The 20,248-nt window shown below is 39.1% G+C and overlaps 1 protein-coding gene across 1 annotated transcript in view; it reads right to left on the reverse strand.

Moving 5' to 3' along the window:
* Positions 1-1,121: 1,121 nt before the first annotated feature.
* The window catches only part of LOC115214259 (fatty-acid amide hydrolase 1-like), a 50,812-nt gene continuing 31,685 nt past the window's right edge, over positions 1,122-20,248 (reverse strand). Inside the window, exons 15-18 of the mRNA XM_029783396.2 lie at positions 13,904-13,943; positions 12,183-12,291; positions 9,726-9,859; positions 1,122-2,300 (exon numbers count right to left, since the gene is read on the reverse strand). Coding sequence (XP_029639256.1) covers positions 2,178-2,300; positions 9,726-9,859; positions 12,183-12,291; positions 13,904-13,943 — 406 coding nt within the window. The 3' untranslated portion in view covers positions 1,122-2,177. The remainder of the gene's footprint in view (positions 2,301-9,725; positions 9,860-12,182; positions 12,292-13,903; positions 13,944-20,248) is intronic.

A 20,248-nucleotide genomic window follows, 5' to 3' on the forward strand; every position in this document is an offset into this window, starting at 1 on the left:
CCCCACTACTAACTTGGTCACCTAGGTAGCGGAAGCTATCAACTTCTTCTAGTTTCTCCCCCTGAAGTGTTATGGAATCTGTTTTCTGAGTATCTGTGGTGTCTATTGCCCCTGTGTATCTGCCACACACAAAAGCTATCTTCTCGGTTAATCTTCCTTTGATGTTGCTGTACCTAGTATACGTCCATAGCTTACACTTGGTACATCTTATGGAGCTTCTACCTACACCTTTTCGAGCAGGGCCACCTACCTGAGGGGGTGCGTGATGTGTTTGCCTTCCTACTTTCTAGAACTTTGGTCTTTGCTACATTGACTCTAAGGCTTTTTGATTCTAAACCTTGCTTCCACACCCAAAATTTCTTTTCTAGTTCTGGTAGTGATTCTGCTATGAGGGCCTGGTCATCAGCATAGAGGAGCTCCCAGGAGCAACCCATCTTGAATTCCTCTGTTATTGCCTGGAGGACTATGATGAATAAAAGGGGGCTGAGGACTGAACCTTGGTGGACCCCTACTTCTACCCAGTATTCTTCACTATACTCATTGCCAATCTTAACCTTACTAACAGCCTCACTGTATAGGGCCTGTATAGCCCTTATTAACCATTCGTCAATCCCCAGTTTCCACATCGCCCATCAGATAAGGGATCAGAAGACCCTGTCAAAGGCTTTGTCCAAGTCCACAAATGTTGAGTATAGGGGTTTATCTTTAGCAAGGTATTTCTCCTGCAGTTGTCGAACCAGGAATATGGAATATGTCAAACCAAGAATATTTGTGATACCATTAATTAAACTGTTGTTGATATTTAAGATAGATCTCATACTTAACATTCTTTTCTCACATGGGGATAATTTGCTTGTACTATTTTCAAGTACAATTTGTGAATTTTTATAATATTGCTAGCTAAATGATACAGCTGACTTCATTCTTGTGATGGAGACCCTCCTTAAGAATCACACACAACTCTATGCAAATGCTACTTTCATATCTCAAATTTGGTTTTTGTTTTATAAATTGCTAACATTACACTAACTCTGCTTACAGTAGCATTTTATTTTCAGACAACATTTCAGATGAAATGATGTAATGATATCCAGAATGAACTGTAATGAATATCAAGAAGCTAAATACTAAAATAAATTCTTACTCCTATTTATTAATATAATTATTATATTTTATCATATTCTCAACATCTTTCTCTGAGTTCCTACTGCACCACCAGATGCACTTGTATCTTACTGAAGTGCATACAACATTGTCTTTTGAGGTTTTAGAATTGAGACTTATTGGCCTCATCATTATTTAACGTCCACTTTCTATCCTGGCATGGATGGAACTGTTTAAGAGGGAACCAGAGACCTGTGTTGAGCTACAGTGTCACTCTTAGCATGGTTTCTACTTAATGGGTTTGTTAGGTTCCTTCAGATGTTACTTGAGCTGTTCATCTGCTTGTTGTGTAGAGTATATGGTTTGGGTGTTGTGTGGTGATTGTATCACATATTTGTATTGTGTGAGTTGTGTTAGGTACTCTGGGTGTTGTGTGGTGCCTGTATTACATATTTGTGGCATGTGAGTTGCAATGTGCTTTGGGTGTTGTGTGGTGACTGTATTACATATTTACTTTGTGTGTTTTGTTATGTACTTTGGGTGTTGTGTGGTGACTGTATCACATATTTGTGGTGTGTGAGTTGTGTGATGTGTTTTAATGTCAGGTGTTGATTATGTAAAATATGTGACAGTGTAGGGTGTGTTATATTATTGGGAGGTGCATGTGTAGAATATGAAATGAATGGGGTGTAGGTGGTAGAGTGTGGGGTAGGCTATAATACTGATATTATAATAATCAGTATTGTATTACTAAGGATCGTTTTATTGGATTTTCTTGCAATATGTTAGAGGCCATCGATATTTTAATTCCTGTAAAGTTTCATGACAATAAATTTAGGTCCATATGTGGAGAAATAGTGATTTTAAAGTTCTACATTGCAAATATGAACAAGACATAATAAAGGACAGATGCTAACCATCTTAAACAAGCAATAGGAGTTAAATGCCATTATTCTTTATAAAGAAAACCAAGGTCCTGCAACACAATATCAACCTTCTTCTAAAGTGGAATCAATGTGATACCAGTCATCATACATCACTGGAATTTGATGAAGTAAGGGTGCTTATACACGCTAGTTGGTTTTCTTCTTCAGTTCACTATCCAGTTCTTTCATGATACGTAATGCAAGCTCGTCCTTATATGTAGGAACAATAATTTGGATGTTGACTGGAAGACCAACGCTGCCTGGAATTGACTGCAAAGAAACAAGATATATATTTAGAATGTTTATAAATGTTGTGGAAGTATTCATGTGAGTAAAGTTTAAGATGACTTCATTAAACTGCAGTTCACAGTGGCATAAATTTAAACCTTGGTGTATGTCGTTGTTGTTGTTAAGCAACAAGATGGGCAGGGTGATTAGGTGATGGTCTAGGGCTTAGGGACGGGAGACCCCAGACCTTGGAAGGAAAAAAAAAACTTTGGTCGTCTTGTTGTAGTCGAGGGCACTTTGTTGATGCCTGACACTACTGGGAGGTGGCCCTCAAAGTCGCTGAAAATGGAGATCTCCAGGTCCAAATTCTTGGACAGCTGGTGTATGTCTGAGCTGAGTAAGACATATAAATTTACTTCTCTTCTTATAGAAAATAAATAAATATTAATTTAATGTGATTGTGTGAATACATAAGATGAATTAAGATTATGTAATTTCCCAGGTTATTAATCTTATCTTTAGAGTATAACTTTTCCTGTTATTTTATTCTTTTTCCACTTGTTTCAGTCATTAGACTGTGGTCATGCTGGGGCACTGCATTGAGAGGTTTTAGTTGAACAAATCAATTGTAGTATTTATTTTCCTTTTAAGCATGGGACTTATTTTATCCATCTCTTGAACTGAACTGCTAAATAACAGGGATGTAAATGCACTAAGAACAATTATCAAGCAGTGGTGATGGACAAACAGACAAACACACACACACACATATATATGGGTTTTGGGGCCTGAAGGAACACTGTAAAGCTAAGCATTTTATGGACATGAAACCCAGGGTAATCCCATGGTGTGGCCATAACTATATTAATTTTTCAATCTAGCTATCTATCTATCAATCTATCTATATATATATCTATCTATATCTATCTAACTATCCATCTGTATGTATACATATGCATACATATATCATCATCATCATCATCGTTTAGCGTCCGCTTTCCATGCTAATATATATATATATATACATAAATATATATTTATATATATATACAAATATTATATATATATATATATATATATATTTATATACATATGCATATATATATATACATACATATATATTTATATATGTATATACATAGTCCCATCTCGTCCCAAGGTAACGTGGTGGTGGAACAATGTTGTAGACAGGACTATTAGAGAAAAGAGACAGGCTTGGAAAGACTGGAAGAACGGTGGTAGCAGGGAATTGTATCAGACTGCCAAAAGGGAAGCTAGGAGACAGGTCTATCTAGCCAGAGGGGAAGCAGATAAGAAAAAATTTGCCAATGTTCTGCGCCGTGAGGACCAAAGACTGGAGGTGTTTCGTGTTGCAAGACAGTGTGTGAGAGAGAATTGTGATGTGGTAGGAGAGAAATGTGTTCGCAAGGATGACGGCTCACTTGCGCTAAATGAGGATGCAAAGAGAGAGGTTTGGAGATGCCACTATGAAAGGTTGCTGAATAAAGAAAATGAATGGGATAAAGAGAGTCTGCCGAATGTCAACCCAACAGAGGGACCAGCTATCCAAGTTGACAGTTCCTTGGTAGTTAAGGCAATTAGAAGCATGAAGACAGGGAAAGCCCCAGGCCCATCAGGAATCACTGCAGAGATGCTCAAAATATCTGGTAGTGTCGGCTATAGCCTAGTCACCTGTATAGTTAATCAGGTGATACACGAAGGAGTCATACCCAACGACTGGTGTAGCAGCATAATAGTCAACTGCTACAAAGGTAAAGGTGATGCCCTAGATACAAATAATTACAGAGGTATCAAGCTGTTGGATCAGGTAATGAAGGTTATGGAGAGGGTCATAGCCCAACTAATTAGAGAGAGTTAGTTTAGATGAGATGCAGTTTGGGTTCGTGCCAGGGAAAAGTACCACTGATGCTATATTCCTGGTAAGGCAGCTGCAGAAGAAATACCTGGCCAAAGACAAGCCCCTGTACCTGGCTTTTGTTGACATGGAGAAAGCCTTCGACAGGGTCCCCCGATCCCTTATCTGGTGGTCAATGAGGAAACTAGGGATAGATGAATGGTTAGTGAGAGCTGTGCAAGCCATGTACAGGGACACTGCTAGTAAGGTGAGGGTTGGCATCGAGTACAGTGAAGAATTCCGGGTAGAGGTAGGGGTCCACCAAGGCTCAGTCCTCAGCCCCCTCCTATTTATCATAGTCCTCCAGGCAATAACGGAGGAATTCAAGACAGGATGCCCCTGGGAGCTCCTCTATGCTGATGACCTTGCTCTAATTGCTGAGTCACTATCAGAACTGGAGGAGAAGTTTCAGGTGTGGAAGCAAGGATTAGAATCGAAGGGCCTTAGAGTCAATCTAGCTAAAACCAAAGTCCTAATAGGTAGGAAGGTAGACAAATCACAAACGCCTTCAGGTAGATGGCCCTGCTCGATCTGTACAAAAGGTGTAGGTAGAAACTCTATAAGATGCACCAAGTGTAAGCTATGGACACATAAGAGGTGCAGCAATGTCAAAGGAAGGCTAACTAGGAATATAGTTTTTGTATGTGGCAGATGCTCAGGAGCAATAAACACTGAAAATGCTCTGAGACCAACTTCTGCCACATTCCAGGGAGAAAAACTAGAAATAGTTGATAGTTTCCGTTACCTAGGTGACCAAGTCAGTAGTGGGGGCGGGTATGCTGAAAGTGTAACTGCTAGAGTAAGAATAGCTTGGGCAAAGTTCAGGGAGCTCTTACCTCTGCTAGTGACAAAAGGCCTCTCGCTCAGAGTAAAAGGCAGACTGTATGATGCGTGCGTACGAACAGCCATGCTACATGGCAGTGAAACATGGGCCGTGACTGCTGAGGATATGCGTAAGCTCGCAAGAAATGAAGCCAGTATGCTCCGATGGATGTGCAATGTCAGTGTTCATACTTGACAGAGTGTAAGTACCTTGAGAGAAAAGCTGGACCTAAGAAGCATCAGCTGTGATGTGCAAGAGAGACGTTTGCACTGGTATGGTCATGTGGCGAGAATGGATGAAGATAGTTGTGTGAAAAAGTGCCACACCCTAGCGGTTGAGAGAACTTGTGGAAGAGGCAGACCCAAGAAAACCATCCAAACGTGGCCGTTGCCAGCACCGCCCCAACTGGCCTCGTGCTGGTGGCATGTAAAAAGCACCATCCGTTCGTGGCCATTGCCAGACTCGCCTGGCCCCCGTGCCGGTGGCACGTAAAAAGCACCATCCGATTGTGGCCGTTTACCAGACTTGTCTGGCACATAAAAAGCACCCACTACACTCACGGAGTGGTTGGCATTAGGAAGGGCATCCAGCCGTAGAAACATTGCCAGATCAGACTGGGCCTGGTGCAGCCTTCTGGCTTCCCAGACCCCAGTTGAACCGTCCAACCCATGCTAGCATGGAAAGCGGACGCTAAATGATGATGATGATGATGATGATATATATATATATATATATATATATATATATATATATAGTATAGGAAAGAATGGAGCTGAACGAAGATTTAACAAAATTCCTTTATTTTATATTCGACATAATAAGGATAAGAGCACTGACCTCGTCATTAACGGAGGGGGTCTCAACAATAATAGTAGCAGCGGTTTTAACAACAGTAGTTTTACGGACAATATCAATCACAGCATTCCCAGAAACAGGGAATATGCAGGTGATATTGCCTTAAATAGTAATGAAAATAGGGTGAATAGTATCGAATCCAGCGGTAGTTTTTACAACCATCATAGTAATAAGAACGCTGTATTAGTATCGGAAACTAATCCCAATAGATTAAGGTTCTTATCTAATAACTCCAAAATTAGAAACGCCATTTACCAGTGCAAAATTTATGCTGGATCCGATGTCTACCTCTATATTGGTGCTACCTCATCTAAATTAGCCACAAGAATATCAAATCATTTTTCCACGTTTAGGGATAAAAGGAAACAACACTCCACTGGGCTAAGCAAATTAGTCTGGCGTTTGAAGAACGCAAATTCAACTTTTAGGCTGGTATGGTCAATATTATCGGTGTCTTTACCGTTTGATAAGGGCAAAAAAATCTGTGCCCTGTGTAATTCCGAACTCTTTCATATTCTGTTTGCCCGAGGCCGACTAATAAACTTGATTGTTGAGAGTTCTTTCAGATGCCTACACTGGAAAAGGCATACCTTCCTCTCATACCAATGAGGTCTAATATAGATAACCCCTGGATTTCCTAAAAAAATTTGAAAGGTGATATCTTATCCCTTTTAGTATAAAAGACTTTCTCATAGTTGCCAAGAACACTACCAATCACAACAGTAACCTTGTATCTTGTCATTGCTATTGTGGCCGCCCTCTCCCTATTAAGTTGACACATTCGAACACACAGACACAGTCTTTTTGGTTCTTGACCGTTAATTCTTGCTATCTCTCTCTCTATGCCTTCCACACACACTCAAAGACGCACACACACACATTAAGGCAATTTTACACACTCATACATTCGAGCACTCATTCATAAAATAAATCAAATATAAACACCAGTCATACAGAATACATTCACTCTCTTTAGTTTTCCTATACCTTCCTTCTCCTACCTTGATTCTGCCCTTGAACTATGTCAACGGACAATTTCTCCTGCTTTCATCCAATCTGGCATCACCCCCTATAAGTAGACATTATTTATCATTATTTTTATGGGCTCCTCGTGAGCAGTCGTCAAAAAGCTTGTTGTGCATTTTGTTGGAGAATTAAGTTCCTGGATTTTCCTGAAGAGAAAGCTGCATAATGGACTCCTTATTCACTCGGAATTAGGGACTTTGCAGACTTCGAAACATATATTGAAAATAAAATAAAGGAATTTTATTAAATCTTCGTTCAGCTCCATTCTTTCCTATACTTAATATATAAAACTTCAAATTTCCGCACTAAGGCACGGATTTTATGCCCTATGGTCATAACTTCAACCGTGCCTTTTCTGTTGTGAGTTTGCTACCCAGGTATCGGTTATCTTTCGAATTATCCGTAATAAGATAATTCATTTGTCTACTTATATATATATATATATATATATATGTATATATACATACATACATACATACATACATATTATTATTTTGTTTTATTTATTAGAGAATAAAAATTCCAGCATCACAGGGATTCAAATAAAATGAATTATTCTCAATGAGGAAATATATGTTACTTAGAGATAGCAGTCCCTATCATCACACCATCATCATCATCATCATCATCATCATTTAACGTCCGTTTTCCATGCTAGCATGGGTTGGACGGTTCAACTGGGGTCTGGGGAGCCCGAAGGCTGCACCAGGCCAGTCAGATCTGGCAGTGTTTCTACAGCTGGATGCCCTTCCTAACGCCAACCACTCCGAGAGTGTAGTGGGTGATTTTATGTGCCACCGACACAGGTGCCAGACGAGGCTGGCGAACGGCCACGCTCGGATGGTGTTTTTATGTGCCACCGACACAGGTGCCAGACGAGGCTGACGAACGGCCACGATCGGATGGTGTTTCTTACGTGCCCACAGCACGGAGGCCAGTCGATGCGGTACTGGCTACAGCCACGTTCGGATGGTTTTCTTGTGTGCCACCAGCACTGGTACCACAAAGATACAAATTCCATTGATGTTCATCTATTTTGATTTGATTTGATTTGATTTTCACTTGCCTCAACAGGTCTTCACAAGTGTCACAAGAAGGAAGGAAGGTATGCACAGGTGAACTGACAACGTCCCAGGTAGGGGCCACGGGTTATGGCCTGACTAGTCTTGCCGGGTCTTCGGATGATGTTTTTATGTGTCTCCGACACAGGTGCCAGATGGATGGTGTTTGTTACGTGCCCACAGCACGGAGGCCAGTCGATGCGGTACTGGCTACGGCCACGTTCAGATGGCTTTCTTGTGTGCCACCGGCACTGGTACCACAAAGATACAAATTCCATTGATGTTCATCTATTTTGATTTGATTTGATTTGATTTGATCACTTGTCTCAACAGGTCTTCACAAGTGTCACAAGAAGGAAGGTATGCACAGGTGGATAAAAGAATTTTATTTTAATACTTACTACTCATTTCTAAATCTCTGCTACACGTGTTTCTTGAGGTTCTTTTACCATTCCTTAAGCACGCAGTATTTTACAGGAACATTTCTTAAAGCGCAACCCCAATCGTCAGGCCTCTAAATACCTTTATCATAGTTTGATACCAAATACTATATTTTAATTTTAACAGATAAATATGCGTATGTGCAAATAAATTCACCAAACCTTACTGTGCAAGCCATAATTTAATTCAAATAAAGAAAATTTATAATAAAAATAAAAAAATAAAAGATTTTGTAAATTTTTATTTTTTATTTTTTTATTTTTATAATAAATTTTCTTTATTTGAATTAAATTATGGCTTGCACAGTAAGGTTTGGTGAATTTATTTGCACATACGCATACTTATCTGTTAAAATTAAAATATAGAATTTGGTATTGAACTATAATAAAGTTATTTAGAGGCCTGACAATTGGGGTTGCACTTTAAGAAATGTTCCTGTAAAACACTGCATGCTTAAGGAACGGTAAAAGAACCTCAAGAAACACATGTAGCAGAGATTTAGAAATGAGAAGTAAGTATTAAAATAAAATTCTTTTATATGGTGTGATGATAGGGACTGCTATCTCTAAATAACATATATATATATACATACATACATAGCTCCTACACGCAGTTTTTCTCTCCTTGTTTCTCTCCTTGTTTCTTTTCTTTGTATCTTTCTGTCGAAGAGCATAGGCTCGAAACGTAAAAGACTTGTCCTATTTCTATTCCTGAGCGCCATACTAATACATTTCTTTGTTTGTACTCCACCTGCCTTCGTCTTTTGTTTATTTTCGTAAACCTTCCCGTTATATATATATATATACTTTATTTAAAGCAGCAGAAAATTCAACAAAACCTGTTACTCTGAGTTTCCCGGGAAACTCAGAGTAACAGGTTTTGTTGAATTTTCTGCTGCTTTAAATAAACCATATTACTCTACCACTGGTATTTGAGTACTCTTTTTTCCACCTTGTTTCACATTTATGTGTTTACTCAAGTATATATATATATATATATATATATATATATATATATATATACATATATATAATAAAAATTTCTATAAATACATTCCAAGATGTGTAAATTGCAATTATACCAGGATTTGATGTGAACAACAAAATGGTGAGCATGTACACGTACATACTGATGCAATTTTTTTCAAAGTTTCAAGTTTCATTTTATAAATGTATGTGATATGCGTAAAACCCATGCTAGCATGGAGAACGGACGTTAAACGATGATGATGATGATGATGATGATGATTAATGTGCTGTACCACTTGCTGGAAACCTATAACCAAAGATGTTATTGATCACAAACTAAAGGAAAGATTTAAAACAAAAATTAAAAAATAGGCCTACATTTTTCACTGAGTATTCCATCAATGATTTAGCTTTATAAGTCGCCTTTACATCTTCTTCTGTTACCTTGGTAACAGGCATAGACACACCAGGGTAGTTCAGTAGATTATAGGGCAGAGAATAGGTTGGAAATCCTGCAAAGAAAATTATCAGAAGTAAAATGATAGTAAAAGGATTGTTGTTGTTGTTTTAACTCCAAATCATCCCTTATTGAGAGAAATCCTATAATCAAATAATTCTAGCATGGCTGTCCCATCATTTTTACATCTACGACTCCATTATCTAGTTTGTCCTTGCATTTTCATGATGCAAGGGCATGATTTGAGGAAGAATTTACTGTAATTTCTAGAAGATCTAGCAATCATGTAGAGGTTCAAATGTTCACTGGTGTGTTAAATAATTCTTTTCTTGTTGTTTGGCATCAAGTTAGTTATTTCTTTATTACCCACAAGGGGCTAAACATAGAGGGGACAAACAAAGACAGACACAGGGATTAAGTTGATTACATCGACCACAGTGCGTAACTGGTACTTAATTTATCGATCCCGAAAGGATGAAAGGCAAAGTTGACCTTGGCAGAATTTGAACTCAGAACATAGTGGCAGACAAAATACCGGTAAGCATTTCACCCGGTGTGCTAATGTTTCTGCCAGCTTGTCGCATCAAGTTAGTATTCATCAAGCAAACCAATAATCAAATAAATTCCAGTTATGACAATCTCCACTTTTGTACAGGAAATCCATTGGATAAACAACAGAAGATTGACTCTCCTGGGGTAAATGACAGATAAAGGTTTTGTGACTTCTTTGTTGGACAACCTGCACAAATGGTTCATTTGTAGTGATTAAATATTTCTGCTTTACATTAATTCACTCCTTCCATGAAATCAACGTTGCCTATACATATACATGGTGTGCTGCACATCTTGTGTCAAAGTGATCGCAAAGAATAGCAACATGAAATGAAATGTTTTTGCTCAGGAACACAGCACACCACCCGATCCAGGAATCGAAACCGCATCCTGGCAACCATGAACGCAACACCTTAACTACTAGGCCACACATCTGTAAGTCAAACGACCATCCTATGACTTAGTGTTTGCATGATAACAAGATTAAGGGTACTAGTATCTGTGGAACACTCAACCACATTCTGGCAACGATGAATACAACACCTTAACTACTATGCCACACATCTATAAATCAAACGACCATCCTATGACTTAGTGTTTGCTTGATAATGACATTAAGGGTACGAGTGTCTGCGGAATACTCAACCACATATGAAAATAGACAATTCCATTAATAAAATGACTAGAATACTTATGGTCAACACTGATCCACACTCCATTCACTTAATTCACTCATCCAAGACTTCAGAGATATTTCTTAAGATCTGATGTATTTTATACAAGTAAGATACTTAGCTTGACGAGTTAAAGTGAAATTGGTGTTGTGGCCAGTTTTAGTGACAGGTAAAAGGCAGCCATGTTGATGGTACATAAAAGGCATCTGTGCCAATGATATGTAAAAGACACCTGTACTGGTAATATGTAAAAGACACCCTGTGCACTCTGTAGAGTGGTTGGTGGTAGGAAGGGCATCCAGCTATAGAAGCCCAGCCAAGACAGACTGGAGGCTGGTGCAGCTTTCTAGTTTACTAGCTATAGTCAAAGCATCTAACCCATGCCAACATGGAAAATGAATGTTAAATGATAAGGATGATGTGGTACAGAAGGTCAATTCTTTGACAACTAATCTGTTTGCATGGATCAGACAGAATTAAGGCAGGTTTTGTATAGCTAGATACCCTTTTCTGTTTCCAGCATTGATTCTAATGCCTTCTGAAAGATTTGAATGCAAATATACTAGTCACTGTTGTGTATGTCAGAAGAGAACAACTTGTTCCTTTTACAATGACAATATGCTCGTAAAATACTTGACTCATTGGTGCAAGGTAGTCTGGGACAACAGTATTTTAACCTGTCTCTCATCAGCTAGAAGCACCTTGACCTTTGAGCCTAAATAAGCCACTGGCCTTGTTTATAATTTCAGCAAACGAAACTGTTTTTCTGATCAGGGCTTAGATCTGTCAACTGATAAAAAAAAAACTGACGAGAATATTAGCATTTGAATCTGCTGGAACATATTAAGAATATATCTGCAAAGCATCATCACAAATCTTTCAGTACACTGTGCAAATAACAAGTATATGACAGGCTTCCACTCACCATTTATAAGGTTTTGGCCAGCTTGGGGCTATAACACAAAATATCTGCTAAGGGTGCCACACAGTAGGGCCGAAACCAAGACCACAGAGTTGGCAAGCAACCATCATAACCATACAGCTATGCCTGTGCTTTTACACTTACAGATAATGTTTTTTACGTATTAAGTTTTCTGGAAGTTTAATTTTTAAATGTTCAATTTAGGTTAATTTAAAGTGTTATGGACTTACTTCCAAAGCTTGAACTCTTTGTCAGTAGTGATGTTGAAGACATGACAGGGCAGATGAGAGCATCCAATTTATCTTTTTGCATAGCATCAGCAAATTCTTTATCGTATTTCTGAAACATAAGAGAAGGGCTGATAATAAATGAAAATAAAAAGAATGAATAAATAAAGGTTTTGATTAAGAACAAACTGCTGGTAGTGGTGGTGATGGTTGTATGGAGGAGGAAGAGGAGGAGAAGGAGAAGAAAGAAAGAAGAAGAAGAAGAAGGGAAGGAGGAAGAGAAGGTGTCGGTGGGGATTATGATGATGATGAAATACAATATATATATACATATATATGATACGGCACGTAAAATGCACCAATCCAACCGTGGCCGATGCCAGCCTCGCCTGGCACCAGTGCAGGTGGCACGTAAAAAGCACCCACTACACTCACGGAGTGGTTGGCATTAGGAAGGGCATCCAGCTGTAGAAACATTGCCAGATAAGACCGGAGCCTGGTGCAGCCTTCTGGCTTCCCAGATCCCCGGTCGAACCGTCCAACCCATGCTAGCATGGAGAACGGACGTTAAACGATGATGATGATGATGATGATGATGATATATGTATATATATATATATACATGCATATATTATATATTGTATATTTTAATGTTTCACTTAGGCATAGCAAGACTAATAACCAGGCGTAGCACTCAGTATGCTTCAGAATAATGTTAGATGAGTATAGAGTACAGATGAGTAGATTGTCTATATATACATACATACATATATATATATATATATATAATATAATTCAAGACAAAACCACTATTTTGCAAAACAAACAAGGAAGACTTAATCAATACATAAAAATTTTGAATATAAAGAAATAAACCGCCACTACATCGTTTCATGTTTTCAATGACATTCGTCAGGTGGATATTCGATCATAAATTAAAACAGATTAGGAGATCGAATATCCACCTGACGAATGTCATTGAAGACATGAAACGATTGTAGTGGCGGTTTATTTCTTTATATTCAAAATTTTTATGTATTGATTAAGTCTTTCCTTGTTTGTTTTGCAAAATAGTGGTTTTGTCTCGAATTATATTATATAATATTTTACTATAAAATTGGATTTAATCCTAAATCTGATTTTCCCTGTAAATTTGGATTTATTCCCTAATATTTATTATTATATATATATATATATATATATATATATATATATATATATAACTTTTCATCATCTGACACAAGATTACCTCCTGCAATGCCCCTTCCCTTCTGAAAATTAGGGTTAGGGTTAGGGTATTTGTCTTGCAAGTTACTTGGTGACCCTGTCAGGGTAGGTGCCATTTAAAAAGCATCCAGTCCATACTGTAAAGCGGTTGGCATTTGGAAGGGCAACCAGCTGTGAAAGCCATGCCAAAACTGACCTCATCTGTGCTTGTGCCATGTAAAAAGCACTAAGTCCATTCTGCCAAAACAGTCACATGAGACTGGTGCAGGCTTCTGCCTGGCCGGCTCCTGTCAAACCACCCCACCCATGCCAGCATTGAAGGCAGATGTTAAATGATGACGATGATGATGATGGTGATATAGAATTTTCCCTGTTAATTTTTACAACAATATTGTTGTTGATAAAATGGGTTTCCAACTACGACACAATCAAAAATGTGAACTTGAACTAATTCTGTTAGACATAAACTGAAAGAAAACTATTTTAAAGAGACTCACTTCTTTTTCAGCAACCAATTTATATATGTCTTGATATTTTCTAGAATTAAAAGCAGAGAGAAAAATATTGAAATATTTTGTTGTCTTTTTTTATATCTTATAATAATTTAAACTACCTAAGACCATTCTTCATTGCATGAGTCCCAGCTTTACCAACTGGAAATCTTCTTCATTCCAATCCTTGTAACTTCTATCTTTCTCACTCTGTTTCTTTCTTCTACCACTTCTGGTTCACATATGAAGATCCAACCCGAATATTCTACCAGCTTTATGATCAAACTGGCCAGATCACATCATCAAAATCTCAAATCTAAGAGATAATGAACCCTTAATTTGAAACAACGTGAATAAATAAGAATTATATTTGACTGAATAATTTAAATGCTAAAGGGTTAACTTAGAAGATGCAAAGTTCTGTTGTCTTCTTTATTAATTTCTCTTCAATCAACTTTTCCATGAAGATGAACTCTGTCTCTCTGAAGCATTGGATATTCCATTCTTTGCAGCAAGTTCAAGGTACTCTTTTTACCAATTTCATTAAATAATAAAAGTCTTGCCAATGCAGACCAGCATCTGTTTCCAAGGCCATCTTTACCCCATTATAGACCACCAACCAACCCAGCAGGCAAATCAATTTTCTGAGCCTAATAGTATTTGTTTATTGACAGTAAACCACAGAATATATAGATCAGAACTGGGGCCCCTAAACCTGTGAAGACCAAGGGCAACTGTTCAGTATGCCCCTTGAGATGGCCCTAATAGTCTGTTTGGAGTCTCCTTAACCCTTTTGGCTCTGGCTCTGAGTACAAATGTCTTGTTTTCATAAGTTTTGAATTAAAATTTTCCACCAAACCTTATTCACAATTTATGTTCCTAACCCTAGATAAATGATAACTAAGTTATTTTACTAAATTCTTTGTTATATTCAAAATTAATTGAAAGAAACACAGAGCATCTCAAAATAAATGCAGTAACAAAAGGGTTAATCATGTATACCAACTTCCCACTCTTATTTTTTTTCTGAACATGTTGAATTTCAGATGCTCAAACTGCATGTCAACTGCATTAACCTAACCTATGTAAGAGAACATGTAACAGCCATGAGCTCTGCTCTGCTTCCTATTACCTTCACTGTCATATCAAAATTAAAGCTAAGGCTACGAGCTGGCAGAATCGTTAGCATGCTGGATGAAATGCTTAGTGCTATTTCAACCATCACTAAGTTCTGAGTTCAAATTCCACCGAGATCGACTTTGTCTTTCAACCACTTGCAGTCAATAAATTAAGTACCAGTGAAACACTACGGTCAATGTAATCGACTAGTCTCCACCCCTCAAATTTCAGGCCTTTTTGCCTTCAGTAGAAAGGATATTAGTATTAAAGAGGTTACAGCAAAAGGTATCTTTCTTTAATGTTTTGCTTGTTTCTGTCATTGGACTGCGGCTGTGCTGGGGCTCTGCCTTGAAGGGTTTAGTTGGCTGCTTATTCTATTAGTGCTTTTGCTGAACTGCTAAGTTACAAGGATGTAAACAAACCAACATTTGTTGACAAGTGATGGTAAGGCACAAACACAAACACAACACACACATGTGTGTGTGTGTGTGATATATATGTATATATATATAAATGAGTAACAGTGGAGGTACAGGTGTCAATTCATTAGAGCCATTTCATTAATTAATGAAGACATTACATCATTAGAAAGAAACTGTTTTCATCAGATGAATTCATGAACTTCAAAATAAAGGACTTTCAAAATGATTTAACACAGTTTAAAATTCACAGAGAGAAAAATATTTATAGTGATTCTGCTACTATTTCAGTTGACAATTTGGCTGTACCAGAGTAGTGTATTTTTGATCAGAACAGAAATTTAGAGGTTAGTAGAGTTTTTAGGAGGGGGAAGGAATAATTGAATCCAGTGACCCAATTATCTTTATTTTCACAAAGAGAGGAGGGCATGGCTCCATTAGTTTAAATTTATCTGTTAAGGAGTTCTGTTGTGTCTGGGGAGAGTCATACTCTTTTTGTGCCTTATAATTTAACACACTCACCGGTAAAATTTCCACTTATTTCTTATTTTTATTTTCCTAAAATTTTCGTTGCATCTTGCAGCCTTTTCAATATTCTTGACTCGGTCTGTTATTTACACTACGTTCCTTTTTTTTTTGTTTGTGTGCATATGTGTGGGTCAGTATGTGTGTGTGTGTGTGTGTGTGTGTGCTTATGCATGCATGCCTGTACGTATGTATGTGTGTATGTATGTATGTATGCATGTGTGTATGTCTACATGTGTGTGTATGCATATGCATATATGTATGTATGTGTGTGCATCTGTATGTATGTATTCTGCTTATTCATGTGCTTGCATGTCTGTGTTTGTGTATTTTTTATATATGTGTGTGATCGTGTGTTTGTATATGTATGCACCTCTGTCTCCTTGTGCGTGCATGTGTGTGTGTGTGTGTGTGTGTGTGCGGGAGTGCATTTTGCAACTATGTATCACGTTTGTCTGTATGAATGTGCATCTCTATATGTGTGGACACGTGTCTCCTTGTTTAATGTCTACTGGTCAGTGGTAAGAAAATTATTTGTGATCTGGTCAACCTATTAAATTATGGAACCACTGCACAAACTTTATCTCCACAAGTTGACAAGACAGAGGGCAGTAACAAAGAAGTGGGGGGATAGGGAATGGAGAACAAGGAGAAAAAAGAAAGGAAGAAAGCTGATTCAACTATTACTAATTACTATAATATTAATAGAGGAAGACTTTGAAGGATAATGGAATAAGGGTTATGGGGGCAAAGCTCTAAACTATGACAGGGAATCATTGCAGGGGAATAAAAAGAACCTGCTACAACTTAGCAGAGATATAATATTCTTTTCTACTCTAGGCACAAGGCATGAAATTTTGGGGAGGGATCCAGTCGGTTAGATCGACACCAGTAAGTAACTGGTACTTAATTTATCAATCCCGAAAGGATGAACGGTAAAGTCAACCTCGGTGGAATTTGAACTCAGAACATAAAAACAGACGAAATATCACTAAGCATTTTGCTTGGTGTGCTAACGTTTCTTCCAGCTCACCACCTTAGCAGAGTTGTAATATTATAGCAATAAGAGAAATTAGAAATTAAATATAGGTAAATAAATTTTAAAAGTGCTTGAAATTATAAGACAAAGAGATGCTTTAAGATAGAAAAGTAATAAGAAAATTAAAGTTTTAAAGAAACAGAGTATATAGATAATATTAGGGTAAAAATGGAGATATAAAAAAGATATTTACACAATATTGTTGTGGGTGTATATTATTCTAATGAGGTGCCTCAATTTAAGTACCTAATTCAATTGAATTTTACTATGTGTATGTATATATGTATGTGTGTGTGTATATATATATACACACACACATATATATACATACATTTATGCATACAGGAGTGGCTGTGTGGTAAGTAGCTTGCTTACCAGCCGCAGGGTTCCGGGTTCAGTCTCATTGCATGGCACCTTGGGCAAATGTCTTCTACTATAGCTTTGGGCCAACCAAAGCCTTGTGAGTGGATTTGGTAGACAGAAACTGAAATAAGCCATCATCATCATCATCGTTTAACGTCCGTTCTCCATGCTAGCATGGGTTGGACGGTTCGACCGGGGATCTGGGAAGCCAGAAGGCTGCACCAGACTCCAGTCTTATCTGGCAGTGTTTCTACAGCTGGATGCCCTTCCTAACGCCAACCACTCCGTGAGTGTAGTGGGTGCTTTTTACGTGCCACCTGCACAGGTGCCAGGCAAGGCTGGCAGTGGCCACGGTCGGATTGGTGTATTTTATGTGCCACCGGCACGGAAGCCAGACGAGGCGGAGCTGGCATCGGCCACGAGTCGGATAGTGCTTTTTACGTACCACCAGACCAGGGATCCTGGCTGGTTCAATTCGATTTCGATTTCGCTTGCCCCAACATGTCTTCGCAAGCAAGGGGGTTGGCATGGGTGCCTGTCGTACGGTCAGATTGGTGTATTTTACATGCCACCGGCACGGAAGCCAGTGGAGGCGGCGCTGGCATCGGCCACGAGTCGGATAGTGCTTTTTACGTACCACCAGACCAGGGATCCTGGCTGGTTCAATTCGATTTCGATTTCGCTTGCCCCAACATGTCTTCGCAAGCAAAGGGGGTTGGCATGGGTGCCTGTCGTCGGATGAGGTTCTATATCGACTTCGCTTGCCTCAACAGGTCTTTGTGTCCAAGGGAGGAAAGGCATTCATAAGTGGGCTGGGCTCACTTGTCCTGCCTGGTCTTCTCACGTACAGAATATTTCCAAAGGTCTCGGTCGCTGGTCATTTCCTCAGTGAGGCCTAAAGTTCGAAGGTCATGCTTCACCACCTCGTCCCAGGTTTTCCTGGGTCTACCTCTTCCACGGGTTCCCTCAACTGCTAAGGATTGGCACTTTCTCACACACCTATCTTCATCCATTCTCGCCACATGACCATACCAGCGCAATCGTCTCTCTTGCACACCACAACTGATGCCTCTTAGGTACAACATTTCTCTCAAGGTGCTAACGCTCTGTCGAGTATGTACACTGACATTACACATCCATCGGAGCATACTGGCTTCATTCCTCATGAGCTTACGCATGTCCTCGGCAGTCACGGCCCATGTTTCACTGCCATGTAGCATGGCTGTTCGTACACACGCATCATACAGTCTGCCTTTTACTCTGAGCGAGAGGCCTTTAGTCACCAGCAGAGGTAAGAGCTCCCTAAACTTTGCCCAGGCTATTCTTATTCTAGCAGTTACACTTTCAGCGCACCCACCCCCACTACTGACTTGGTCACCTAGATAATGGAAGCTATCAACTACTTCTAGTTTTTCCCCTTGGAAAGTGACAGAAGTTATTTTCTGCAGATGTTCGGAGTTTAATGCTCCTGAGCATCTGCCACATACAAAACTATCTTCCCAGTTAGCCTACCTTTGACATTGCTGCACCTCTTATGTGTCCATAGCTTACACTGGGTACATCTTATAGAGTTTCTACCTACACCTTTTCTACAGATCGAGCAGGGCCATCTTCCTGAAGACATTTGTGGATTGTCTACCTTCCTACTTATTAGTACTTTGGTTTTAGCTAGGTTGACTCTAAGGCCCCTCGATTCTAAACCCTTCTTCCACACCTGGAACTTCTCCTCCAGCTCTGATAGTGACTCAGCAATAAGAGCAAGGTCGTCAGCGTAGAGGAGATCCCGGGGACAACCTGTCTTGAATTCCTCCGTAATTGCCTGGAGGACTATGATAAATAGGAGGGGGCTGAGTACTGAACCCTGGTGGACCCCAACCTCTACTTTGAATTCTTCTGTGTACATGTTGCCAACCCTCACCTTACTTACGGCATCTCTGTACATGGCTTGCACAGTCCTCACCAGCCATTCATCTATCCCTAGTTTCCTCATTGACCACCAGATAAGGGATCGGGGGACCCTATCAAAAGCTTTCTCCATGTCAACAAAAGCCAGGTACAGGGGCTTATCTTTGGTTAGGTATTTCTCCTGCAGCTGCCTTACCAGGAATATAGCATCAGTGGTACTTTTCCCTGGCACGAACCCAAACTGCATCTCATCTAAACTAACTCTCTCTCTAATTAGTTGGGCTATGACCCTCTCCGTAACCTTCATTACTTGATCCAACAGCTTGATACCTCTGTAATTATTTGTATCTAGGGCATCACCTTTACCTTTGTAGCAGTTGACTAGTATGCTGCTACACCAGTCATTGGGTATGACTCCTTCGTGTATCACCTGGTTGACTATACGGGTGACTAGGTTATAGCCGACACCGCCAGATATTTTGAGCATCTCTGCAGTAATTCCTGATGGGCCTGGGGCTTTCCCTGTCTTCATGCTTCTAATTGCCTTAGCTACCACGGAACTATCAACTCGGATAGCTGGTCCCTCTGTTGGGTCAACATTCGGCAGACTCTCTTTATCCCATTCATTTTCTTTATTCAGCAACCTTTCATAGAACCTTTCATAGAACCATCATATATATATATATATATGTATGTGTGTGTGTTTGTTTGTGTGTCTGTGTTTGTCCCCCACCATCGCTTGACATCCGATGGTGGCATGTCTACATCCCTGTAACTTATCTTAGCATTTCAGCAAAAGAGAACAATAGAAAAAGTACAAGGCTTACAAAGAATAAGTCCTGAGGTCAATTTGTTTGACTAAAGGTGGCGCTCTAGCATGGCTGCTGTCAAATGACTAGAACAAATAAAATAATATATATATATATGTATGTATGTCTGTATACACATACATATACATAATACATATATATATATATATAT

The sequence above is a fragment of the Octopus sinensis genome, linkage group LG7, assembly GCF_006345805.1.
Source record: "Octopus sinensis linkage group LG7, ASM634580v1, whole genome shotgun sequence".
Taxonomy (NCBI): Eukaryota; Metazoa; Mollusca; class Cephalopoda; order Octopoda; family Octopodidae; genus Octopus; species Octopus sinensis.